Below are 26,342 nucleotides of genomic sequence, written 5' to 3'. Positions count from 1 at the left end.
ACCACAGAGCTATGGCATAAATAACTGCTGCTCGCGAGGGGCCGGATTGGATCAGACAGGGCAAACCGCAGGTCAGCACTGAGGTGCGTTGGCAGAGCTGCAGGGGGCAGGGCTGGAGCAGCAAGGCAGGGCTGGCAAAGCTATAGTTAGGGATGGGGATGGGGATGTCAGGATTAAGAAGACATCAGTGGGGTTGCAGCTCAGGACTGAGGGGCATTGCCAGAGCTCTGCGCCACAGACTAGAGCAGGTTGTTGTGGTCAGGACTGGTGCAGGGTAACGGCCACACAGCACCCGCCTGGCTCCAGCCAGGGCTGCATCCCTCATTTTCATGAACGCTAACCTAAATTCAGAGATTCCCCAAACACTGGGCCCTGCTCGGCCTGGAGCCTATTGCAATCAGCCCCCTCCCAAAGAGCTGTTCCTTTGCTGAAAGGCTCAAGGTTCATTTTTTCCCCTTTTCACTTCAAACTCTCCCCGCCCTCAATTAATTCCACTCCAACACTAAACCACTGCTGTTACATTATTGATACCATCGCAGCCTGAAATGTTAGAGCCGCCCCATTGCTCTGCTGGACTGGGCTGGGCTACGGCTTGAACCAGGGGGCCCGAGGGGCTGCTTGCTTGGGGGGTTAAAGCGTGGAAGAAACACCCTCGTCTCCTGCTGCATCTCGCTCCCACCCGCTGGATGCGAGCCTGGCGTGCCGAAGGGTGTGTGTACACGAGGCAGAGGATAGATGGGGAGGGGGTGACTGGGCGAGTAGCACTGAATTATTTTCCACGGTGCGTACCCTGTGCACTTGGCTACAGTTCTAAGCACCGCTCCCAGGCACTTAGGAATGCCCGAGTCCATGTTTGGGCAAAACCCAGCTGCAGTGCGACTCAGGGCTGGGTTTCTCAGATGAGAGGGCCGTGCAGGGCAGCAGTCCCCAAGCCCAGCTGCCCCAGAAGCCAGTTGCAATCAAATAAAGGATCCTATCATCCTGGGTGTGCAAGGCAGGCGAGTGGCTCGGGAAAAGGCCGGGGAGAATGCAACCCCACAGCCACGGTACTGCACTGGCAACAGAGTGACCCCAAGGAACATGCAGCAGCCGAGTGAGAGGGCGGCTCTGGGATTTAGTCGCTGTTGCAAGGAGCACCATCACCACCACCCCCATCCCAGCCAGAGGGAGAGCGGAGCGCCTGCTTTCCCCTCCCTGCACCCCGCTCCAGCCTGACAGCTCCGGCTTGCAAGCTCAGCTGGGCACCCAGGCAGGAAGGAGCAGGGCACAGATACCCGCCGGCTCCCCCTCCCCCTGCACATCGGTTGATTGAGGAGAAAATCCCAACGAGCCTCTATAGACCCCAGGGGCCACCCGAGCCCCGGGGGCTGCTCCCCAGACCAGGCAGATCGGGGAGGGGGGTTCTCCCCGCCCCGCCCCCTGAGTTCCCCTGGGGGGTGCACAGCCCCCCCCATCCGGCCCAGCCTGCCCCGCAATCCTCCTCCCTCCCTTCCCACCCCGCCCCGGGGGTGCCCCGCGGGGCCACTCACTGGCTTTGCCGGGCTTGGGCCGCTGCAGCAGCTTCTGCACCGTGCCCACGTCCTCCGCCTTCACCGCCTGCATCAGCTCCTGGTCCTTGCCCATGGCGAGCGGCCGGGCGCGGCGGGCAGCGGGCCGCCCTCAGAGGCCGAGCATCCTCCGGCCGGGGCGCGGGGCCCCGAGCCTGCTCCGGGAGCGGCGGCGGCGGCGGCTCACACGCCCTGGAGCCGCAGAGCCCGGGCGCGGCGAGAGGGGAGCCGGGGGGCGCACGGCGGGGGCCGGCGCCCGCGATGCATCCGCTGCAGGAGCCCCCGGGGCCGCAGCCCGGGCAGGAGGGGCGAGGGGGGGGCGCGGCTGCTCCCCGCTAGCGGCGCCGCCGCCTTTGCAGGGCTGCTGCCCCCCTGCGCCGCGCCGGCTCCTCCATGGCTGGGGCTCGCCGCCGCAAGCGCGCCGCTCACTGGCTCTCCGGTGCCTCCGGAAGGCGGCTCCTCCCTGCCAAGCCGGGCAGCCGCGGCGGCCGCCTGGGAAGCCCCGGTGCAGGGGCTGCTCGGCTCCCCCCTCCCCGGCGCGCCGGGCAGGGGGCGGGGAGGCCGGGGCCAGGCCCCCGGGCAGGGCAGAGCTCTCCCGGCCCAGAGCCGGGGCGCGCTCCGCCGGCGAGTGCCCGGGCAGCCCCTGGGGCGCACGGACCGATCCCTGGCAGGGCACCTGAATCCCCGCGGCTGGCTAAGGGCTGGTGACAGGGGCGGGTCTGTCGGTAGCTGAGTGGGGCGGGGGGGGAGGGGTTATTGAATGGGGCGCCTGGGAGTGGGGTGAGCCTAGGGAACGGGACGTGGATACATGCGGGGGGGCAGGGACTGGCTGTTCCTTACAGGTTCCTGCAGCCCCGCTCCTTGGCTGGGCCCCCGGAGAGTGCCCCAGCGCGGCTGCTACAGCTCTGCAAGGAGCCGGGCCTGGCTGCCGGCCGGGGGGTGCCCTCACCTAGGGTGTTTCAAGCTGAGCCTGGGGAACAATCTCGGCTCCTCCTGGCTCTGCCGGCCATGGAAGCACAGGTGCAGGGGGCCTCCCCCAGGGCTAGACTCAGAGACTTTAAGGCCAGAAGGGACCATCGTGATCATCTAGTCTGACCTCCTGCACATCGCAGGGCACAGAACCTCACCCACTCCTGTAAGAGACCCCGACCTCTGGCTGAGTTACTGAAGTCCTCAAATCTTCATTTAAAGACTTTGCTACGGAGAATCCACCGTTTACTCTAGTTCAGACCAGCAAGTGACCCATGCCCCACGCTGCAGAGGAAAGTGAAAAACCCCCAGGGTCTCTGCCAATCTGACCTGGGGGGAAATTCCTTCTCCATCCCAAATAGGGCAATCCTGAGCATGTGGGTGAGACCCACCAGTCAGACACCTGGGAAGGAATTCTCTGGCGTAACTCAAAGCCCTCCCCATCTAGTGTCCTGTCTCTGGCCCTTGGAGATATTTGCTAATAGCAGTCGCGGATGGGCCATATGCCATTGCAGGCAGTCCCATCACACCATCCTCTCCATAAATTTATCAAGCTTAGTCTTGAAGCCAGTTAGGATTTTGCCCCCACTTCACTCCTCTGATGGTCAGAAACCTTCACCTAAGTTCAAGCCTAAACTTGTTGATGGCCAGTTTATAGCCATTTGTGCTTGTTCCAACGCTGGCCTGTGACTTAAACAACTCCTCTTTTTCTCTGATGTTTATTGGGGGCTTCATTTGTCCACATGACCAAATCAGCACAGGATCCAATGCAATTGTGTCTGAATTAGCAGCAAAGATGGGGGTGGCGTGGGGGTGAGGGCACTACAGGTGCTGGAAAGGCTCTGCTCCCCATTAACAAGGTACTTCTCTGGTAGCCCTTCCTCCTCATGATCTGTACTGGGTGTTGTGTTTTTATTGAGGATTGAGGGGCATGAACAGAGGAGCACAGGGGTGGAATGCAACAGGCAGGCCAGGGGTTGCAGGTCAGGATGGGGGGGCATGGGCCGAGCTGGGGGGCACAGGGGTGGAATGCAACAGGCAGGCCAGGGGGTTGCAGGTCAGGATGGAGGGGCATGGGCCAAGCTGGGGGGCACAGGCGTGGAATGCGACAGGCAGGCAAGAGGCTGCAGGTCAGGAAGGAGGGGGGTCAGCAGAGCACTGTGCTGGGGGAGGAGGGGGCAGGGCTATGGACCAGGCCTGAGGAGCACTAGCAGAGTGGTGTGTGGAGAGCCCACTACTGGCCTAGTGGGGCTACTGTGGGCCACCACTGATGTGTACGGGCAGAGCTGCAGGAGGCATTTGCACTGTGGGGTTAGCTCCTGGCTCCCTTTCCCTAGCCTCACACTTGCTCAGACATTTCCCTTTCAAAGCCAAGGCTCTGAAGTGCCCTGTGCGATCTCCTCTTCCCCTTTCCTTCCTTTGGCCTTGGCAGGCACAACATATCAGGGTTTGGCCACTAATAATGTGGAAGAAGTGAGCAGGTTTCAGTTTCTTTAAATAAAGTCCTGATTACTTTCTAACTTTCCACTTTCGGAGCCAGATGGCCAGGGACATTAGTCCATCTGCCTTTATTTTATTTTTTTAAAATGGGTGAGACATTAAAAGTGTGGAGATGAGAAAACGCTGCCAGGAATGTCTTAGTCTATAATGGGCTAACAAGATGCTGAGAAACCTATTGTTCAACATGATTGACTAACGTACCCGGCCTTAATGCTCCAGTGAAGCCGAGTAAACATGGTGGTGACGTAAACGCCCCACGTGCATAAAACTGGGTGGAAACAAAAAGAAGTTCAACCAGACTTCTTTTCCGGGCCACCTGCCTTGCAGGAGCCTTGGTTGGTGGGGACCCTTTTGGAGTGTTTGCCCCTGGGGCTGGTGAGCTCAGGGGCTAATTGCCAGAGAATGTCTCCACCAATCAAGGCTCCTGAAAGGCAGATGGCCCAGAAAAAAAGTTTGGTTGAATGTTGTTTGTCCTAGATTCTGCGTTTAATGCAGGAGGTTAATGGCTGCAGTGCAGTGGACTCGGGCTACAGCAGGTATTTGGCTGAGTTCAAACCCAGTGCCTATAACCTCAGCTAGAGCACGCAGAGGGGGCAGTGAAGGTGTGAGTCTTAGTTTAAAACAATGACAACCTCTGTAAGTGGGTCAAGGAAGCTTGACACTACCTGGGCGTGCTGCAGCCTCCTTCCCTGACCACTGCCCTTCTCCACACCAGCCCCCTACCCAGGCTGTGGGCCTTTGGGCAGTACCCCAACTACTGTCTCCACAGCACAGTCTTCCAGGAAAGCTTCCCCCGTTCTCTGCTGACCCTTCTACCCTCCGTGCACCGTGTCTCTCGCCAGGATCTGAGCATGTCTTTCTAGGCCTCCTCCCTGCCCCCACCCCCACTCCCGCTTGGCAACCCATGGATTCCAGGATGAAAACAATTTCTAATCTGCCCTTTAATCCAGCAGCGTATCGTTATGCCATTGGCTGTGGGATCTCTGGTTGCTGAGGATCTCCTTCATCTAGCTCTGCAGAGCCAGGAGCTGCCTTCCTGTTCCAAGACAGCGTGTGCACAGTGAGGTCCATGTGGAATTCATCAGCAGTGATCGGTTTCAGGGGGTCCTACATGCTGGCTGCCCTCACCTTGTCATAGGGAATCACTGGCATCTTGTAGGTTATAACAAATCCTTCCTTCACCCTGAGCATCTCCTCTCAGGCCCCTTGTGTCTACAAGAGTTTAGCTCCATCCCTGCTAGGGGCCTAGCTTCAGCAGTGATGGGTACAGGAGAGACACCCATAACATGCACAGATGTCCTCTCTCTTCATTTTGCAGTGGGACTGGATAGGTCTCCCCACTCCGGACGGTACCGCTGTGACCAACTGACTATGCGCATCAGCAGGGTTGGCACTGGCAATGCATACGCCCAGGCAGCAAGCCTTCCTCCTGGGGGCAGCAAATCGAGAAACCAGAGCAACACGATTCTCCATCAGCCAAACAGCGAGACCTTGAGCCTGGGGTGCACCTCAGTCCTGGGAGTAGCAGCTCTGTCACTGTCCCTTCGCCGCCCTCCCTCTGTGGGTGTGACTGGGCCTTCGGTCCCCAACCCTGCCCTGCACATCTGGGCAAAATTAATTCCTGTGTGGCGAGAAAGGAAGTGGATCTGTGGCCCCATCCTGTTCAAGGAACGCCCAGCAGCCCTTCCAATGCTTCAGTCTCGTGCCCTCAGCAGCGCTCTGTCCACTTGCTCTGAACGTGACCGTTTGCATGGAGTGACTCTGCTGGGCTCCCAGAGATCCAGCAGATCTCGTATCTTAGATGGGCCCCTTGGCTCAGCCCACTTCTTTAGCCAGTCCTCGAGCTCTCCCTTATCTGAGCCTAAGCTCTCTGCGATGCAGCTGCCTCCATTCCTTTGTTGGCCTATCAGGCTGTGCCCCAGGCCTCTCTCACTCTACCCATAATCACTCCACTGTCTGGCCTTTCGTAAGGGCCGTAACTCTGCATGCAGCAATGTTAACAAGGCCGGACCCTGCCCTCCCGCTCCGCCCCAGCCCAAGGGGAGGACAGGATTTACTGGGGGCTCTACGTGTGCAAGGAGGGTGAACTGAAGTCTGTGCAGCGCTGATGGCACCAGCTCGGCTGCTGTGGGACTGAACCAGGGACCACCACTGAAAACACACCTCTCTACAGCTTGAGCGGCAGGCCCAGGTGTTCCAGCTTGAGCCGGGACAGACACCCCCCGCTGTGGGTCGGGCACGGGGCATGCACTGACCAATGGGCTACATAGGCACCAATTCACCTGCCAGGCACCTGGTGCCGTCACTGCACAGTCCTCACAGAGCAGATGCCTCCGCCTTGAGCATCTCTAAACCCAGCTCTCCTCCATCACCAGCACTGTTCCCAGGAGCTTCCAGCCTCCCCCCAAACCCAGGCTGTCTCTGAGAAGTGTTGTTCCCAGCCCAAGTCTGTGATCTTTCTGCATCTAAGCCCATTCATTGACTAGCCCTTTGGCAGCAAAGTCTCATCAGTACCCTGCCCATGCCTTACCAGGGCCTCTCCTTTGATCAACATTGCAAATTGGCTTCTCCTAGATATATAAAAGACTCCCCCGTGCCCCAGCCCTGTGCTGGCCCAGGAACCATGGGATTCTTTAACAGCTTCACCTCGTTCCAGCTCTCCGAGAAGGCAGCATTCGTGTGATGCGTCTTGAGGTGCGTTGTCACAACAGAACTGCCATCAGAGATTCACGGGGCCCTGGTGTCACCCGTTGAGACCACGCTGAAGGGAACTGCCAGCATCAGCATCACACCTCGCCACGGCATAACAGAGCCCCCACCCCTCAGCAGGGTCCATAGCTCACCTGTCGTCCCTGCTATGCGGCATTAGCCCCGCGGACAGATCACAGCGTCAGCATGGAAGGGAAGTAAAGGAGGGGATGGAGCCTGATGATGGGGAGAGCGTGGTGTGGAACAAGGAAGGCAGCCTAGTGCCTCTCCGGTCATGGACTCGTCTGATCCTAGGAATTCCCATACACACTCCAGCTGGCCTTGCTGCAAGCCCGCACCTCCTGCCCAGCAAGAGCCGAGTGGGGAAAGCAGAGCTAGCCCCAGGCTGACACGACTGAGCTGCTGGTCCATTTGTGAGGAAAAGCACCGAGCATGTCACTCCAGTTTGTGACGCCCCGGCTCCCATCACTCACTATTCACGAGTACATGGGCGAGCGCCAGCTCTTTGGGGAAACGCTTGTGAAGCCGCAGTTCGCACAAGTTTTCAGATAAGTGACAATTGGTACCAGGAAGTGCCTTGTGCGTGAGCAACTGATCGTTAGCCTCCTAATGTCCCAGACAGCCGAGCGGGGTGGAGACCAACCACCTCACTTGATGACTCAGTGAATAGCCCCCCTGTCGAGACACGCTTCACCCACAAGCTGAATGGCTAAGGCTGGGGCAGGAAGCCGGGGCAGCTGCCGGCCCTCTCTCACCGTCTGGGGGCTTTGCAAACAGCTGCAGCCCGAGGCACAAATCGGCCAAACGGAGCCTCCTGCCGGCAGAGCTGGTCTCAGGCGGGAACCACCTCCCCCAGGCCAGTCTGGTAGGAGCTGCACCATGCTGGATTCAGCTGTGTCACCAGCCTTGGCCACCATGGTAGGAGCACCAGTGAGCCGATGCCTGGGAGCCCCCTTCCTTGGCTGAGCTGGTCGGACTCTCAGTGAGGCGCCATCATTCCAGGCTCAGTCAGTAGTTGCTACAATTACTTGGGCTGACATGGGAGTCGCCTTCCTTAATGGGATGGGAGCTAAACCTGGCTCAGCTGGGTCTGGGAGTTGCCCGGTGCAGGGCCTGGCCGTCGCCCTGCTCCCCAGGCATTGCCTGAAATACAGCAGAGAAACAGCCTGGCAGCAGCTATTCAGCAAGAGCAAACACTCCAGCAGCCCGGCTAATGCTAGATAAACAACTGAGCAGTAATTACGGAGAGGAGCCAGCCCTGTCTCTGTGCAGCAAAAATCCCAGCTGGGCACAGAGCACCACCGGTTGTGCCTTCTGCGGCTGGGGCAGAGGGAGGGAGCAAGGAGGATGGAAGGAAGGGGCAGGCCAGAGGGGAATTCTCTTCCACATGCTCTTTCCCAGGGTGAATCAGTCTGTGGACACAGAGGGATTCTGCTTGGTAACTTGCCTGGGTCTGGTGCCAGCCTGGCCTCTGAACTGACAATCCCATGATTGTCAGGGTCTCAGACTAGGGGCTGGCTGCCCACTGAGGCCAGATCCTGAATGGAGGGTTAAATTAAATGCACAGACTACACTCCATTGGGTTGAAAAGACCCTGGCTGGACCTCTTCTCCCCCCTGCTCCCATGGGTGGAGTGATTTCGTGGTCCCAAACCAACCCCACCCCTGGGCTATCTCTGCTAACAGCCACCCCACACCACCTTGTGCCAGCACTGAGCTGTCCCCTCAGAGTGTTTTTCCGACTATTTAACCAGGATTGGGCTTGCAGCCGTTTCACCCACTCCTTTCTCTTGTGCCCTCGCTGCTTAGTAAGAGTGAGCAGCCCCTGTTCTCTTTAGGCCATTGCTCACCAAGCTGAAGGCAGTGGGGTTGTGCCAGGGTAACTTGGCTCAGTAACTGGTCTCCCACAAGCATCCGTTCTCCCCCCTGAACGGAGCCAGTTATTGTTTTAAAGCGTGTTCCAAACCTTTCTGCATGTTTGTGGCTCCCCTCCCAGCTCCCTCCTGTTTCTGGAAGTCTAAACAAAAACAAAACTGACTGTATTGAGGCATAGCCCAGGCCAAGCCGAGAGGGAGTTTGGAGTGAGCGAGACAGCGGGGAGACAATTTACGTCGTGCCCATAATTTGTGAGGCACTGAATGGAAGAAATGGCATTTCTGCTCCCAGATCCTCCGGGCTCTGCCTGTCTGACACAGCACCGATGGAAAGCAAAACGTTTCCTCAAGAACCCATTGGATGAGGGACCAATGCTCCGGGCGTGGTCATATCAAACTTGCCCCATACGTTTTGTACACACAAGCTTTGATCAACCCTGACATCACCAGAAAGGTCTTAACAATTAACAGGGAGTGACTGGCCCAGGGGGCAGAGCACTAGACTGGGATTCAGGAGCCCTGGGTTCTATTGCCAGCTGTGCCAGTGACCTTGGGCAAGCCCTATGCCCTCTCTGCACTTGTTTCCCCTCCCCTCGTTTGTGTGCTTTATCTATTTAGACTGTAACCAGTTTGAGAGCAGGACTGTCTCTTATTAGGGCCCACATCCTCCAGGCATTTGGGATCCTAATGGCCATTGATTTCAGGTGCTCAATGGATGGTAGGAGCCTAAATCCCTTGGAGGTTCTGGGCCTGTGTGATGGACATCACCTAGCACAAGAGGGCCCTGATCTTGGCTGGGGCCCTCAGACACTATGCTAATGGTAATCATAATTTTAACAAAGAAAACATGAACATTGTAAACAAAAGCCATCACTCTGGAGTGGGTGAAAGCTAAACACTTGAGCTCTGAGAAGCTGAATGTGAAAGCCACTAAGCAAAACTGAAAGGGCCTATAAATAACAGCAAAACTGACTTACAATGTTTCCCTCTGCAGAAGCTGAGAGAGCTGTACAATTAACAGAATAAATAATGGCAAGACAGGGGAACCTGCATTTTACATATTCGTTCACTTCTAATAACCCAAGGTGCCAGAAGCTGGGAATGAGTGACGGGGGATGGATCATTTGATTATTACCTGTTCTGTTCATCCCCTCTGGGGCACCTGGCACGGGCCACTGTTGGAATAGAGGATACTGGGCTAGATGGACCTTTGGTCTGACCCAGTATGGCCATTCTTATGTTCTTAGGGTGTTTTTAGTAACATAGATAACAAAATGGGCTTGGTCCCAATACAAGAGTTGTTCGCTGACAATGTGCCTTAAAATACAAATCAGAAATTCATTATAATATTTATTCCATCTCAAAGCTAGATAAATACCAGTGAAGGACGCTGCCCTTATGGAAAGGAAGCAGAGCACATACTGGGTGGGAAGCGTGCCCAGTACATGGATTATAGATTAAAAGTAGACGAAGGAGAAACTAAAGAGGTTTCATTTTCCATTAGGACATGTTTTTAGTAAAATTTGAAATATGAAAATTCGCTCCTCATTATCCTGTTTCCTCTGTCTCACGCGATGATCAGAGGCTGTTTGAGCACCAGCTGGCATTTCAGGCTGTAGTCTGGCTTTCAAGCGGCAGGCTTTAATGGGACACACAGCACGTTCCTTCCCATTGTTAGATACACCTTGGATTATTGGAACAGAAAGAACACTAATGTTCTGGTGCCTTTCCCCAGCCCTGCTGTGTGACTGGGAGAACATCACTCTGCCAGGCTGGCCAGTTTCCCCTTCCCATGCACCAGCCCAGCACTGCTTTTGGGTCTGGGCTGCTGCCGCCTCAGAAGGAAGCTTGGATATTGGCCTGTTTTCACTGACAGGTAAACAAATCATGAAAACATTTCTCTCCAGCTCACATCTGCACACTTCCAAGTGCCACCTCTCGCCTAGCTGGCTGCATCCCTTTCACGGTTAGCACTGTCACATGGCTTTGTTTTAGGGGCTAGCCGCCTCTCCTAGGAAGAGATTTCCAGTAACAAGATTCATGCTTAAAGGGAAATTTTGCCCACTGGGCTCAGCTCAGTGATTGGGCGAGTCTCCGACCGCTTCCCACCTGGAAACTGAATTTGTGATCCGGCTTCTTCCATCTGAACCCCCAGCTGCAGGTGGCCATCTTGCTGGGAAGCAATAGCTTAGTCGATGCTGGCAGGGGAGGGGGGAGTCTAGCATCACCAGGGGCAGATTTAGGGGCAGGCAACCACCTGGGGTGCCGGGCTTGGGGGACCCCGGGCTCAGGCTGCTGTTTGGGTTGTTAGCCACAAAAGAGAAAATAGAATGTTTGAAGTAAAATGTTCCTGGTATTCCAGGTGTGGATTCATTTTTCCATGAACCTCCTAGAACGTTCTGGACCTTTGTAGAATATCATGGAACCTTCCAGACTTTCTGAGAACTACACTTTCCTCGAACCTCCGAGAACGTTGTCAGCCAGGCCGTCATGGGTATACCAGGGACGGGGCATCGCCAGTCAGTCAGGGAAATGGGCTACAACTGTATAAAAAAAAATAAAGTATTCAAAAGTTTAATAAATTGAGGGTGGTGGGAGTGAAGACACCCCTGGCCTGGGGTGGCATTTGGTCTAGGGCCAGCCCTGAGCATCACAGATTGAATGTGAGAATTTCAGACCTAATCCGTCTCCTCCATCTCTCCAGTCCTGGCCCCGGGGCCTCTGCAAGGTTGCTCCCTGTCACCAGCCTTCAACCACCAGTCCTGCTCTTGTGTGGTGGTGACAGATGCATTTGACTGGAAATCTGTCTCCCTTTGGCTTTAACAGCCAGAGCAAGGCCTTGACCATTTGCATTTCCAACACTATGATCTCGTGTCACAAGCAACAGGATTTTAGGGGGGCGATGGGGGCGGCTCTGACTCAGCAACTGATGAGCCAGCCCAGCCTCTGCAGGTAGGAGTGGGAGGCAGTTGCCCAGCCCCATCTTAAGGCAGCTTGGGGGCCTGCAACTTATAAGGGATGGACTCTCTTATTATAGGGCTCCACCCCACGTCCTGATCCCAGGAGCTACTCCCAGTTTTGAGTGTGGAGGGCAAGGCTGGGGCTCTGATACTCTGGCTTGATGGTACAGCAAGGGAGCTATAAAAAAAAAGCACACAGCAGGCTCTGTCCCCCTCCATTGCCAGCTGGGGGACAATGTGAAGGGCCAGTCCATGCACTTGATGGGAGCGGACATTCCTCTGAGATACAGCATGGGGGTAATGCTCAGATGGGCCCAGCACCTCGGCTGAAGTCAACAGGGCTGACGCATGCTCAGCACCTTGGGAAGGCAGGCTCTGGCTGTGAACATACTGCCAGCCAAGATGGCAAAACCGTTATATCCTTGGGGGCCTAACCACCATGTTTGAGGTCTGCGAAACCCCAGCTAGGAGCCTTTTCTAACTCACCCTTACAGCTCCGAGCCGTGCCAATAGAGATGGGCACATGGGCGTCTGGCCCCTGCCCCCACTGGGCAGAGCCATAATCCAGATAGTTCCCAGCATGTTAGAGAACAAGGGAAAAGCTTAAGCAGCAGAAACTGGCGGCAGAGCCTTGTTTATTCAGCTCCCAGCCTCAGCTGGCCCGTTTTAAACAGGCTCCTCCCTCTTTAGCAGCAGAATGCAGATTTCCACCCTAGCCCTGGCATGTTGTTGTCCTTAAAGAGCCAGGACAGCTGGAAGAGGGCACAGGCCTGGGAGTATGGGGCATTTCACACGCTCAGCAAAGCAGGTGCGCTGCGTCGAGTCCTCTTCCTGCTGCGGCTGCCACTTCTGCTGCCTCCTTCAGCCCTCCACAGCTGCGCACGGCTGGAATGCTGAACGGCTCCAACGGCAAGGGGAACAAGGATACTGCTCACAAGGGGTCTGGGCCCCTGGATTGGTGCCTCACTCCATGGCCAGCTGGAGCAATGCCTCTGTTCTGCTGTCCACATGCTTGGTGCATACAGCTGCTGGCAGTGCTTCCAGGTTTGAATGGCCGCCGGCCTTAGACACGGACTATCTGCCTGGGCTCCGCTAGGTCCCTTCCTTCTTTGACACCTGAACCCCTCCATCCCATACAAAGCTGCCCTTGGCCCACTTTTATTACAGTCAGCTACTTCCATCAGCATCCCTGCGTCACAGGCCAGAGCTAGAGACACTCTCAGGTTTGTATTGCTCCGTTGCACGTCACTTGACATGTCCTGCTCTGCTCCAAACCCTGTGTCCTTCGGAGCTGCAGCAGGGTGGGAGCTGTATCAGCTCAAGCAGCTCTCAGGGGAATTGCACGGAGGGCAGAAAGCAGGATTCAGGTGTGATTCCATGCAGTCTCCTTCTCTCCAGGTTCTCAGAAGAAACTGAAACGTTCCAAGCAAAAGCAGCAGCAGCTGATGACTGGGACATCTCACCTTTCCCTGCTACCCACACCTAGACCTACATGCGCAATACTGGCCCCAGTCCTGTCCTGAGCAACTCCCACTGATGTCAAGGAAAGACCCTTGGCAGAGGGTGCCTGTGTGATCAGTGGGATTATATGCTGTGTATGCAGGAGTGCATGGGGGCCACTCCTATTTCTTTTGTCCTTTGCAGCCCACAGTCACTTGAAAGCTCCCTCCAAGTGTACCTCACTGGAGCAGCTGTGCCCTGCTCCGGCACAATCGAAGCCACCTTTGTTTTGGATCCTCCACTCAGCTGGTTTCAGAAACATCCCAACATCCACTCAGTTACCTGCAACAAAAGGCAAACCTCCCAGCTAATCTGTGTATGTGATGCAGGCTTTGTAAAACCCACAGGGGCTAGGCTGTTCTTCAGAAATCTTCATTTCCAGCCCTAAGATGGCAAGCACTGATGCTGGGAGCTGTTAGAGGGCTGTTCCTCCTCCCCAGCAGGAGCTGCATTTCAGTGACGATACACTCTCTGACCACAGGCTGGGATCTCATGACCCAAGAGCTAGGGTTTGTTCGTAACCCATTCTAGCTTTATCCCCTCGACTTGAACTCTGTCTCTCATTAAATACATTGGTTATACATTTTCTCTTACCCAGCCCAGTGCTTTGACCGAATTGACACGCTTGTTAACTCCAGCCATGAGACCAATCTGCGGTTTCGGTCTCTTTAAAGGAGCAGCAAAGCGAATTACGTCTGTGAGTGGTCCACCAGTTTTGGGGAAATTTGGGATGAGGGGTGTTGGGGTCATTCTGCAAACAGTAACTGGGTGGTGGAAGCTGAGGGGAGGGGGGACTGTCCGTTGGCTATTGGGGGGCAGGCTAGGGGTCATAGCAGCCGAGCATTGCAGGTGATGACAACTCCTCACTGGATTGGGTTGAACCCCAAAGCCTGGCCCTGGCCTGCAGCCACAGGAAAAACAAGCACAGGGAAAATTCTCACCAGCGCCATTGTGTGACAGAAGAGAGACCAGGCTCTGCTCCCCCCATGGCGGGGTCCCACAGCCGTGGTACCTGCCTAGCACTAAGCAGAGGAGGACTCTGCCTTACAGGCCTCCAGGGCCACGGATCCAGGTCAGCATCTCCCCCATCCTGCTTATTCGCCTTTCCCAGCCCAGGAACAAAGGCAGGGCTGGCAAGCCAGGGGCAGGCTACTGTCATGGGCTGCAGGCTGTGGAGCAGGGAGCTCACCGAGCTCACCCCAGCCTTGGCCTGGCCTAGAACATGCAGCAGCTCGAGGGGGTTGGAAGCGCATCCTTGCTCAGACCCTCCCCGAAGAGGGCCTGGAGCTCAGGGGCTCCCTCGCTGCTTTTACAGACCTGTTCAGTGCCCAGAACTGACCCACAAATCGGCACACACACACACCCCCAGGCCTCCCAAAAAGCGGACAGTCGTTCTGGAGCCACGGCTGCTCTCTCCCGCCCCCAAGTGCCAAGCAGGGATGATAAACCGGGAGCACTCTCCTTGCGACCTTGCCACCGAGCCCCCCTTGTTCTCCCCCTCTCCTGGCTGCGGCGGCCTGGGCTGGATTGGCTCATCCCTCCGCGGCCTTCCTAGTGTTGCTGTTGGATATGTCCTCCCCCCGGAGGGCACGCTGCCCTTGGAAGGGATTCCCTGCCTGAGACACAGTTCTCCCCCCAGAGACGACGACGGTTCCCTTAGCTCCGAGGCCTGCACGGGCCAGAGCACCAAAGAGCCAGCTGGTTTTTGCGGCCCAGGCCTTTAAACAAGGCTACATCTACCTCTGGCGCTTCGACTAACCAGGGCTCAGGCTTCACGAGGAGGAGACCGAGCTAAACCCCACAGGCCGGCAGAGAGTGGCTGGGTCTCGTTTCCTACGCCCCGACGTGCCGCCAGCCAGGACAGCGAGCGCCGCAGGGAGCCTAGAGACGCCGATCGGCTGCTGTCCCCCCCTTTAAGTAAGGACTTTTCTGCACCCCCCCCCGCCCCAAGATGAAACCCCTCCACCCATTTCCGCTGATGGCGTTTGCACACGGAGGGCTTTGCAAACAGCCTCGTGGCTCAGCAGTGGTGCCCACGCAGGCCCGGTGTCCCCGCCTGCAGGTCACGCCTCCGCTCTGGGGCACCACAGGCATCCCCAGAGCAGCGCCGGAGGCTGGCCCAGGGCGGGCACCCTGCCAGGAGCACCCCCGGGTTACCACGGCGTGGGCAGGAGGCAGCTCCCGAGCAGCCAGGCCGTCAGGCTCCGAGGAGACGGCTCCCAAGCGCCCGGTCCAGCCGGGAGAGCAGTGGCTGCGTGTCGGCTCCGACGCTTCCCCCTGCCCTGCCGGGCGGCCGCACCACAGCCTTTCCAAGCGCCCATTGCCCCGCGGGCGCTTGGCAGAGCAGCTCAAAGCACCTTGCTGGCGTCCATGGAGAGAGAACGGCGCCACCTCCTGGCTGAAAAATCCCTCCAGCTCATCACACCCAAGAGTTGCAGCTTCTGGGGGGGGGGGGGGTCAGAAGCAGTGGGGCTGCAGCCACCCCCCCCCAGCTTCATGTTGTAACAAAACACCCAATAGATGGTTTCCGTCCGCAGCACCCCGGACCTGAGCTGCGTGAAGCACTTCAGCGGGGAACAGCTCCAGCTGTACATGGGCTGAGCAGGCAGCCTTGGGGGAGCATCCCCCGTTCACATTTAGAGGGGGCTCCTGAAAGCAATGAACAAATATGTGCTGGGTCAGAGACAGGCAAGGCCTAGGCCGGTGCCGGGCAAGTGTATCATAGTTCTAACACCCCTCAATCCTGGCCTGCAACTCCCCTGCTATCCCAGCCCTGGGCCCCCCCCCCCACAGCTCTGCCAGTGCCCCTCAGTCCTGACCCACAGCCCCCTGCTTTCCCAGCCTCCCTGTAACTCTGCTGCTGACGCACCTTTCGCTGTTCCGGGATCCTCGTGCACAGCTCCCATCCATGACAGCAGCATCCAGGGACAGTCTGATCCTGGGCCTGGAGACTGCCACCCCGGCCAACAGCATGGTAGTTTTCTGGTGGAACAGAGCCGTATCCAGCCAGGGCTAAGTCTGTGTCTGTCGATGCTGCAATCAGAGGGGTGATTGCAGCACATGGGGGGGGGGGGGGGAAGAGACACTAACTCAATTACAAATGGCTTAGGTGACTACCATAGCTGCAAAGCCTCAGCAGCACAAGGTCAAGCCCACCCGGGCCCCTGTGTACCCACTCGGACAGCTAGGCTGAAGTCCACACTGTTGCGGTTTCCCACCCTTTCAGCCTGCAACCAAACTGGGATTTGAACCTAGGCTCTCCTGGGAGAAACGCCCATTTAGCACTAGTCCGCCGCGCTGCAGAACCCTGTCCTCAGCCCAGGGACTGTTCCCAGAAAGAAGGAAGAGGCCTGGGGGGGGGGGGGGGCAGTAGAATCGGTAAGAGGGACTCTAGCCACAAGTGACCATTTACTGCATTTCTTAGGAAAATACTTTATTGTGGAAGTCGGTATTACATGAGCTTTCTATACAGTATAAAAACAAATTAGGCTCAATATATTAAACCAAACAGATCCACTGGCAAACAGGCGTCCCCTCCCTACAGCCACGCAGGCATCGGACCCAAGTTTCACTCACTGTATTACAGCAGCATCAGCTAGTGCAGAGACAGTGGCAATGTGTGAGAAGCCTGGGTTATTGCGCAGTGTCTGCCACCTTCCCTGGGGAAATGAAACACCCCACTGTACTACAGCCCACAGCGAGAACCTGCGAGGGACCCTAGCCCTGTGCCTGGGAGGGCGGGGGCGGGATGCCGTACATCGCACAATTCACTTTTGATTGTAACCCCATTGTTTGCGATAAGTTCAGATGTTTGGATCAGGGTCTCCCACCCTGGACTTTCCCTTTACTCCACAGATCAGAAGCCACCAGAGTCCCCCGCCCTCTCAAATGGAACCAATTTGAATACAGCTGCTTGCAGAGATTGCTGCTACACCGAGTTACTACACAGTAATTAGGCCAAGACGTTGGTTCTTGCACCGGCATCAGTGAAGGGAGTTATCACAGTCTGGGGAAGCGTCTGGATCTGGCGCTGATGAGGAACCAGCAGGGGGAGCTCACACACTGGGTTTTTGTCAGTCCCCCCAGTGCAGGGAGAACTCCCAGCTCCAGGGGGATTTAGTGCCCCCAGGCCAACCCCCAGCAGGTTCTGAGCTCTCCAATACTTGTTAGTGTCTCTAATTTGTGTCCCGCTGTAAGGCCCAGGGTCTGTCACCATCCCCAGTAGAAAGAAGGCTCCTGCTCTGGGGCATTTATTTGCCAAAACAAGACCCTCTCCCTGCAAACCCAGCAAGCCTGTCTGGCAGCATTGTCCCTGGAGGAGCCTCCCAAAGCAGGAATTGTTCAGCATTTGCCTAACCCTTCCCCAGACGGCAGTGGACAACACCACTCAACATTTCCCAGGCTCCTGCACGCGGGAGCCTTGGTGCAGAAGAGCAGCGGCTCTCCCCAGGGACTCGCCCGGCCCGTGAAGATCCACATCTCCAGAAGGAAACAGATCGTGGGCATCAGATCTCAACGTTCAAAATAGATACCAGCAGCTAGGAGCCACTGCAGCTCAGGCAGGCTTACGGGAGGTAGTTTTGACCTCGCTCGTGCAGCTAAAACAGCTGAGAGGCCACAGCGGCATGGCTTCAATACAGGCTGGACACGCCGGTCCAGACTGCTGGCTACGTACTCACATTGCTAGCCCACCGCACTGCAGCTTTCCCGCTACTTTTAGCCACGCTAGCGAGATTAGCACCCGAGTGCCCGTGACACCTGGGACTGCAGTGCCGACATAGGGTCAGGGTGCAGTGTTCAATGGCGCCCAGCATGACTCTGCACCCGCTGCAGGATGTTTTACCAGGGACGTGGCCAGCAGGAGCGAGGCCAGCTCCAAGACCTTTGGAAAGCCCCGCTCCAAACAGCCCGAAGCCTAAGCAAGTCGTCTTCAGATTCACTATTGCTACTGGGCCAGTGTGAGCACTAGACAGCGGCCCAGTCACCTCACTGGCACGGAGGGCACAGATACACCTATTTTCTGTGGGTCACCAATCTGCGACTAGTGCAAAGAGCACGAGACCTTGTGTGACCCCCCCACAGCCTACGCTCAGGGAACTGCTCTTCCCTGAGTGGCCAGAGTGTCGGCAGAGACCCAGCTCCCCCTAAGGAGAGGCTCCCTCTCATGACTTTGGGTCACCAGGAAGTAGATGGGGGTCTCCGTCCCAAACGAGCTGGTCACTGCCAGGAGAGCTTTCCCACGAAGGGCCAAACAGCTCCCATTGTTACGGCTTCACGGAGCGCCAGGCTGGGGACAGACCCACCCCTGGGCCCCTCGAAGAAGGTGGGCATGGCTTTCCTACCTGGTCCCACAAAGAAGGGGGATCCATGGAGCAGGTCTGCGCTGCCAGAACCATGGGCTCCCGGACAAGCGTGAATGGGGGCTGAAAGGCAAGCCAGCCCCATCCCCCCTCTCCTGCGGGAGCCGCAGTGACAGCACGATCCTGGGCATGCAGGGAAAAGGGTACTGCTCTGAGGTTGGAGAACGCATCGCAGCCACAGGGCTCAGAGCGCAGATGGCCAGCAACTCGCGGGCTGCACCTGCTGTCTGGGATGGGCGCTGCAGTGGCTCTGAGCAGGCAAGCCCAAGACATTAACAGCTGCCCAATCCCAGAGCCCCCCTCCCCAGGGCCTCGCTCATGCTTTTCAAGATTATTTTAGGGACTAGTGTGAAGAGGGGTTGGAACAGAGAAGTCCAGTGGCCACCTCTGCAGAGAGAGGGAGCCAGGAAAGTAGACTGGCCTGGGGGTTGCTAATGGACTATGACAAGGGGAAATAAGCTCCGGCCAGAGTCACCACATTCCTGGCAGCTCAACTCCACTGTGCAGTGAAATTGGGCTCCTCGCTGCAGCAAGCCAGCCTGGGCTCCTGCCCCTACAAGGCCTTGGGCTTGGCATTCAGGCGGATGATCTCCCTGTAGTCCCGGACAAACTCCCGCAGCCGGTCCATGTAGGGATTCACGTTTTCCTCCATCCACTCCTCCACCGTGTCGGGGAAGTAGATGCTTTCCAGCTGGGAGCGGAAGTTCTGGATGAAGTTCTCCCAGTCCTCATGGACCCTGGTGGCAGAAGGCGGCAGCGTGTCAGAGCCAGGAGCCTGCGGCATTTGCAGGGGTGCAGGCTGATTAACCACCATTGCCATAGGGCTCTGAGCGAGTCAGATGGGCACCATCGACCAGACGAACCCCACAGCATCACACCTGCTATCACCAGCCTAGCTCCTGCCACGGACAGATCTCCCCATGGACCTAGGATTTGCTCCATGCAGCGCTCCGGGTACAGGTGAAAGGCCCTGTTCTGTGAGCTCCTCCCACGCCCCCCCAGCCACGGGGGCAGAGTCCTTTCAACATAGCAGGGGGCAACTGCATTGCCATGGTGACCAGCGGGGGCTCCGGGGCAGGCCCAGGCCCCCACGCTCTTTTGGAAGTTGATGATGCCCCGTGGAAGGCCCTCCTCCCCCTCCCTGCTTTACAGAGGGGCAGCCGAGCCCAGGGAGGGGCAGGGGTTGGTCCAAAGTCACTTGGGAAGCTTAGGCCAGAGCCAAGCCTCAGGCCCTGGTCTCCCAGCTCCCGGCCCAGCCCTCCTCCCGTCATTTTAGAACTAACTGCCCGGTACATAACCGGCTCCCACCCCTCCGGCCCCAGGAAGGCAGGATTGGGCTTTGTGGGAGTGTCCCCTGCTGGCACGCCATCGCCATGTCAAGAGACCCGGGGGCCCGGTGACCTCTTGCAGCTGGAAAGAGGCCACCAGTTCTCCGAGGAGAGCAGCAGGCCATTGCTGTGAGCACTGCACTAGGAACCCCAGCCCTGGGCCACACCCAGCGGCCAGGACTCCGCTCAAGTTAGGGCTGTCGCTTTGGATGCGACATCCCCAAAGGGGACAAGGGAAGCTGCCCCCTCCACCCCTCAGACAGGGAGAGGGGTTGGGTGGGGATCAAGGTTCAGGCTTGTGAGAGACCAGCCCCGGCTCTCAGCAACACGGGCAACTTGGTTTGGGCACTGCCTTTGCAGGGCACATGGCACTCCCTCCCTGCGTGCCCTCCCCAGGGCTGCGACAGGGCAGGCCCATACTGCCCCTCTCAGCCTTATGCCCGTTCACACAGGGCAGAGTTCAGATTCCTGCTCAGTGGGGACCTCGAGTGCAGAGGCCTCGCTCGTGGCGCAAGGCCTTCACCCCACCTCAGAGAAGAGCCCTGGGAAGGCGAGCGCTTGCTTCTGTTCCCCTTCCCTGACGGGAAGCAGGGTGAAAGCCTGGCCAGGAGCCCATCATCGCACAGAGACTCCGCCAGGCCCACACAGCAGTACGAGTCCCATCTACCCGCCCCCAAGAGTGGGCCAAGGGAGCCCCACGTACTTCAACACCTTGCTGCCGAAGTTCTCCAGGTTGCGCGGGTTGCCGAACCGGTGCTTCCTGTGGTACAGGCTGAACCAGCCCTTGATGGCACTGATGTGAGAGACAAACGGACCCCACCACAGAAACACCGGATTAGTTGTTTTGTAATTACGCCTCTCACTCTAGCAGGTCTCGCCAGCTAAAGCTAACCCTGGTGGGGGAGCCCCGTAACAAATTGCCAGAAAACTGGACTACAGGCAGGCCTGGCAGCAACATCTCTACTTGAGGGTTGTCCAACACTTTCCACTTGCTTATAACTTTGCCAAAAAGACTAGCTGTTTGGGCTGAAGTTTTCCAAGCCAGGCATCTGCCTCAGGCTGAGTTTTTATGTTAAAGTTTTAGCAAAAAGGGTTCAGCTGTTTGTAGTACGTGATCAGGGGAAAATACGTTAAGCCGGGTTATATATAAAAAAAGAAATCTGACCATCTTTTTCCTTGAGACGCTCCAGCACCCTCATGCTTTGGGGCAGGGATTTGAAATATGGCAGGGGTGTTGCCCTGGTGTCAGGGAGGTGCCTTTTGCCATTCTTGTGAAAAACTACCCAAATTTGGCCAAGTTATAAGCCTACGAGAAAATAAAATCTCTGTTTGCACGTGCTCAGTAGAGACTTGTTAAGAGTTGGGCAGCTAAATTCTCTAAAGCTTCCATGTGTACTGAGCATGCTCCATCCCCACTCAGCTCCAGGTGCAATTGGACTGTGCATGCACTATCCCCATAGCGCACCTGAGCATGCCTCATCTTGAGGCTGCAGGGGCTTAGCAGGACTTTCCTTGAAACTGCTCCCCACAGCAGCTGAGGGAGGCTGTAGTGCTGGGCACAGGAACAGAGCAAGCAGCATGTCTCCCCCAAGCACTTAATGCACCCGCTGCTGGCACCCAGGAGGAATAAGGCTGACTTGAATGCAGAGGGGACCAGAGCTGGAGCGGGGCATACAGTGGAAAGGGGAGATTAGGACAAGGGCCCTGAAGGGTGGAGGCTGGGCAGGGAAAGAGACTGAAATCAGCCAAGGAGCTGGGCAAGGAGTCACTGATTCTGCACACCTCTGAACGAAAGCTAGACGTAGCAGAGACCAGAAAGGAGCTCCAGTAAACACCCCCACCCCCTCCCCCTCACAACAACCCAGCCCTTTGGGGTCAGCACCCAGACTCCAGCACGCCTCGACATGAGCTGCAAGACTAGGATAGGGTACAGAGCCCAGCTTCCAGCCCCATAGCACCCTTTACCTTTCTTCCTCCAGGACTTTCGCAGTGCTCTCTTTTAACTGGCCATTGATTTGCTCGACCATGCGATAGATTTCAGAGCCGGGAAATGCGCCATTCCCTTCACTAGGAGAAACACACAGCAGGAGCAGATGTGAGCCACGGGATAGTTCCTGATACCACCAAGGAAGCAGATCCCCAAATCCCCATTTGCTCTCAGAGCTGATACAGGGGACTTTCCATTTCATCCAATTGCTGGTTAATGCGACCAACCTTTCTGGAATCAAAGGACACCCAGCTTCCGACTTCACACTTGCTGGACAGCCACTAATTCATCCCCACCAAGCCTTTTTGGTTTGGGCCAATGGCAATAGAAAGTTGGAATTTAATTAATAAGGATGTGGACAAGTTTCCAAGCAAGACAGGAAAGACGAGAGACCCCCAAAGACCACCCATGACTTCACCTAAGCTCTGTGTCAGACACAGCAGGTCCCGTTCTGTGCCAGGGACTCGGTCATTATGTAGAGAATAGGCTCAAATAGATGGGGAGAGACTAGATCACACTAAGAGGACAGCCCTGTGCATGGACTGATAGACAATAGGGATATTGGTTACATAGTTCTTACTGCAGATGTTTTAGGTACGTAAAACAAAGGTGCTTGCCATATTATGGAGATATTTCCTTTCTGGATGCTGTCTGAGTTACTCAGCTGCCCCCCCCCCCCGCCCATCACCACAGTGTCTGAGCACCTCAATATCGGATGTGTTTACTCACACAGCACCCCGTGAGGCAGGCAGGGCTGTTGTCCCCATGGCATAAATGGGAATGGCAGCACAGAGAGGCTAAGTGACTTGCCCAAGGTCACACAGGTGTCTATGGCAGAGCAGGGGAAAGAAGCAGAATCTCCCAAATCCCAGGCTACTTAACGACTGCACCCTCTGAATGCAAGAGAGTTCCTCCTGCCCCCGGCGTTTTACCCACTAGAGCATCATAAGTGGCATGCTGGACTGATCCAGCCCCGGATGAGAAGCCTTTTGCCATCAGCTGGAGTTGCAGTCACATCAGTGAAGGAAGGATCCTAAGAGCCAGACGACTCCTTGGAACTCAGAATTTGGGTGTTAGAACATCAGCACCAGGGCAAGACACTTGATTATCTTGCCGTTGAGGAGCCTTTAGAGAGACTCTAAACACAGGAGCTTGGATCCACCTCTCAGGAACATTTTGCCAGAGCTTTAGAGGGCTACAGAGGCTGCTAGAAATGAATTGAACCACTAGCCCGCTAGCCAGCAGCCACCACAAGACAAGCACTAAATTCAGGAGAGTAGCACTCTAGTGCAAGGAGGTGCTAACCGCAGGGTGCCTGGAGACCAGGTTCAAAGTGATGCCGGGACGCCTGCCCGCAGGACCGAGGCACCAAGCGGGTCACAGGAGAGGGGCAGGGGGAGATACATAGAGGCTGTTGGGGCATAGGCATAAGATGCCTGCACGCCAAGCGCCTGCTGCCGACGAGTCCAATGGGCATGGAACCTGGATGCTTCGGAGGAAGGGTCACCACTATGGAAGCAGCAGCTAAAACAGAGGATTGGTGGGTTAGACAGAGAAGAAAGGCCTAGTGGGTTAGGGCACTAGTTTGAGATGCAGGAGACCCACACTCCCTGTGACTCAGCTGGAGCGGATCACTTAGTCTCTCTGTGCAACCTGGCCCATACAATGGGGATATGGCCCTGCCCTGCCTCAGGGGGGTCAGACAAATGTTACAGACACACACATAGGAGGTGCAGCAGGCTCCTGGGATGCGCTGGTAACACCCCACAAACAAGAGTTAACGGGAGGACTAGGGGACACAGCAGGCCAGCTGGGCTCCGTGACGGCTCAGCACAGCCCAGGAAAAGCACCTGGAGCCACAGCTGACGGGCAGCAGCCCCGGGAACCAGCCAGCTGGAACAGACTGGCCTGAGCAACGTACCACGTGCTCTTCTCTAGATGGATGTTCTGGAAGCCCAACACGTCCAGGATTTTCTTGTTAGTTGCTTCAGTAAATCCACCTGGGTGGGAGGGGGGAGATGACACACGGGTTAGCTGAAGGGGAGAGGACAGGACAGGCCAGGACAGAGCAGGCAGGAGAAGCCCTGAGAGGGAGTCTAAACTTTACCTAGATGGGGGCTGTACTGGCAGCTTGCTCGGAGCTCAAGGGGGGGGGGGCACCTTCATCTTTAGGTCATGTCTGCACGTGGCGCTGGGGACATGGTCCCCATCTGAGGGGACACACCCGCGGTAGCACCCAGCCAGCCAGCGTGGCAAGGACCGTAGCGTAGCCATAGGAGCACAGGCAGCTGCGGGAGGAACCTGTCTGGAAGCCCTGGGTACGTGCTCGGGGTGGCCAGCCCCACTGACCGCCGCCCATGCTACCATGGGTCCACTAGGTGTAGCATGTGCCAGCTGAATGAGAGCTACATGGGCACATCGCCACAGGCTGGGAGCTGCCCACACACTAGGGAAATGGGAGGCACGTGGGAGGATGCACTGCGGCTGTCCCCTGTTATCAAGGGAAAAACAAAATACCCAGGAAAGCACTGCGAGCATCAAGCCACAAACAGGCCGAATGCACAGGACGGATATTGTATGTCCTATGGAGGAACACCAGCTACTAGCCAACCCCAGCGCCTGCCGGGCATACTGACTTCCAGCCCTAGGCATCGGAGAGCCTTTGGAACACTAGACACTGCTAGCTTGTACAAGGGGCTGTGTCTGGGGAACCCCTTGGCCAAATGACCTCACGTTTCCCTCACCAGCCCTCCCCCTGTTCCCGATGCGGCACCGGGATTCTGGAAGCAGTCAGAGAATGCGTGGGGATGGTACAGCATTCTGAAACACCCGCTCTTGGACAGAAAGCTCCGCTCAGCCCGATCTGTATAACAGTGCACATGTGCGTGCACCCCCCCCCACACACACACACCCCTGCCCCGTAGGAAGAACATCTTAATGGTGATCACTGAATAAAAATAGCACGAAGGACCAAAATGCCCCCAAAAAGCTCAATACTATTTTACAGGCAACCTTTACTCTCCTGGCTGTCAGCATGCAGGTTCAAGGCCAAACTAGTTGCTTTTCCAGGACAAAATATTCACCCATCAGGGAAACAAACAGCACAACTGCATTGCTCAGCTAGTGAGCAACACTCCTGGAGGGAGCAGCGCTGCATGTATTTAGCAGGCAGGCTGGGTTGAGGCCACAGAAACATAGAGTATCTTGCCAGAGAATTGCATAATTCTGGTATTCCTCCTCTCACCACAGGAACTCCAAGCTTGGTGGGCTAGGAGTTCTGACACTGTTGTTTTAATCCCAGCCTTCCCACTGATGCGCTGGGTGCTCCTGGGCAAGTCACTAAGGGCTGGTCTACACACACTATTGGTACAGCTTTACCTACATCGGTTTGAAACCTGGATAGCTAAAGCTGCACAACCCCCTAGTGTGGACAGATGGAGTTACACTGGTATGAAGGGTTCACATACCCGTAGAGCTCATTCCTGTAAATTACGGGCGATAAGTGATTATATATATGTGTGTATAAAAAATGTATAGCTCCCTATAATGATAGAGGCCGAGTGATACCGCATTGATGCTGGTGGGTAGGACAGCTGCCTTTCATTCAGGATAAATGTGAGAAGCTGCCAGAAAAGCACTGGGAACGTGGTCCCAAGAGAGTGCTTTTAAAGCAGAGTGCTGGCTGGAAAGAGGCTGGGAGTGTGAGTAAAGACACTGCCTCCTGTTTGATTCCTCCTGTGTCCAGGGATGCAGAACTTTGTAAATCTTGCCGAGAAACACCTGACTCCTTCATCAATTTGGCCTCCTAACAAAAACAACCCACAAGACCTTGAACACTGGCTAACTGCTTGGGTCAAAAGGGGTAACTATAGATCTCATACACGTAGAGGAAACTGTTAAAAATTGGTCTAAACACAGTTTTTTGTACGAAGTCTTAGAGGAAGCCAGAGATTAAACTGCACAAGGGGTCAGTGGTAGACCCAGGAATAGAACCCAGGAGTCCTGACTCCTAGTCACCTGGTCTAATTGCTAGGCCATGCTGATTCTCACGTTAGAGAGCTGAGTTAATTCAGGCTTGGTGACACCAGCCCGCACTGTATGCCCTGGCAGCGAGCCCCTCACCGTTCACTAGTGTCTGCAGACACATGGCCAGGGACGGGATCCCCACCGGCAGCAGCTCACACAGCACGGAGTAGTGGTCGTACCTGCGGGGAAAGGAGAGCAACAGCACGTGGTCACGCTGCAGAACCCCCTGCCCATCAGTGGCCTGCTATCAGGACAGCAGCAGCAGAATGGTATCCCCAGCCCATCACCCTCTGCCAGCTGTTGTACTGTCTCACCGCAGTCCCTTGGCATCGCACTGGGAGGCAGATGCACACACAGCCGCGGTGGACAGCCCCAGATCCTGCCACTGATGATCTGTAGGGTCCCTAAGCTGCCCTGAGCCCCAGCAGGAATCCCCAACTCCCACTGCCCTGAGGGACTTCTGCCAGCCCCGCAGCTATCCTTGCCCCTTTCTCGCCAGAGCTCCACACCAGCTTCTGCTCGTCTGTGCTGCAGGCAGCCCCTTTGAGAGCCGTTCCAGCAGGCTGGTGCACTGGTGCTGCGG

At 56.5% G+C, this 26,342-nt stretch overlaps 2 protein-coding genes across 8 annotated transcripts in view; both read right to left on the bottom strand.

The window, feature by feature from the left end:
- CASKIN1 (CASK interacting protein 1) overlaps positions 1 to 1,876 on the bottom strand; it is a 156,670-nt gene extending 154,794 nt beyond the window's left edge. Inside the window, exon 1 of one of the 2 annotated variants that reach the window (XM_084641628.1) lies at positions 1,530 to 1,876. In XM_084641628.1, coding sequence (XP_084497754.1) covers positions 1,530 to 1,623 — 94 coding nt within the window. In that variant the 5' untranslated portion in view covers positions 1,624 to 1,876. The remainder of the gene's footprint in view (positions 1 to 1,529) is intronic. The other variant, XM_084641629.1, reaches the window with a different exon arrangement.
- Positions 1,877 to 16,474: 14,598 nt separating this feature from the next.
- LOC311527231 (hexosaminidase D-like) overlaps positions 16,475 to 26,342 on the bottom strand; it is a 37,272-nt gene continuing 27,404 nt past the window's right edge. For all 6 annotated transcript variants that reach the window (XM_084640962.1, XM_084640964.1, XM_084640960.1 and 3 more), the window contains 5 exons: positions 25,856 to 25,938; positions 23,655 to 23,733; positions 21,712 to 21,813; positions 20,450 to 20,539; positions 16,475 to 19,155 (listed from right to left, as the gene is read on the bottom strand). In XM_084640962.1, the coding sequence (XP_084497088.1) occupies positions 18,972 to 19,155; positions 20,450 to 20,539; positions 21,712 to 21,813; positions 23,655 to 23,733; positions 25,856 to 25,938 (538 nt within the window). In that variant the 3' untranslated portion in view covers positions 16,475 to 18,971. The remainder of the gene's footprint in view (positions 19,156 to 20,449; positions 20,540 to 21,711; positions 21,814 to 23,654; positions 23,734 to 25,855; positions 25,939 to 26,342) is intronic.

The sequence above is a fragment of the Lepidochelys olivacea genome, assembly GCF_965140295.1.
Source record: "Lepidochelys olivacea isolate rLepOli2 genome assembly, chromosome: 10".
In the NCBI taxonomy this organism is placed as follows: Eukaryota; Metazoa; Chordata; order Testudines; family Cheloniidae; genus Lepidochelys; species Lepidochelys olivacea.
Note: the sequence above shows the minus strand (reverse complement) of the source record. Positions and strands in the feature narration are given on the sequence as shown.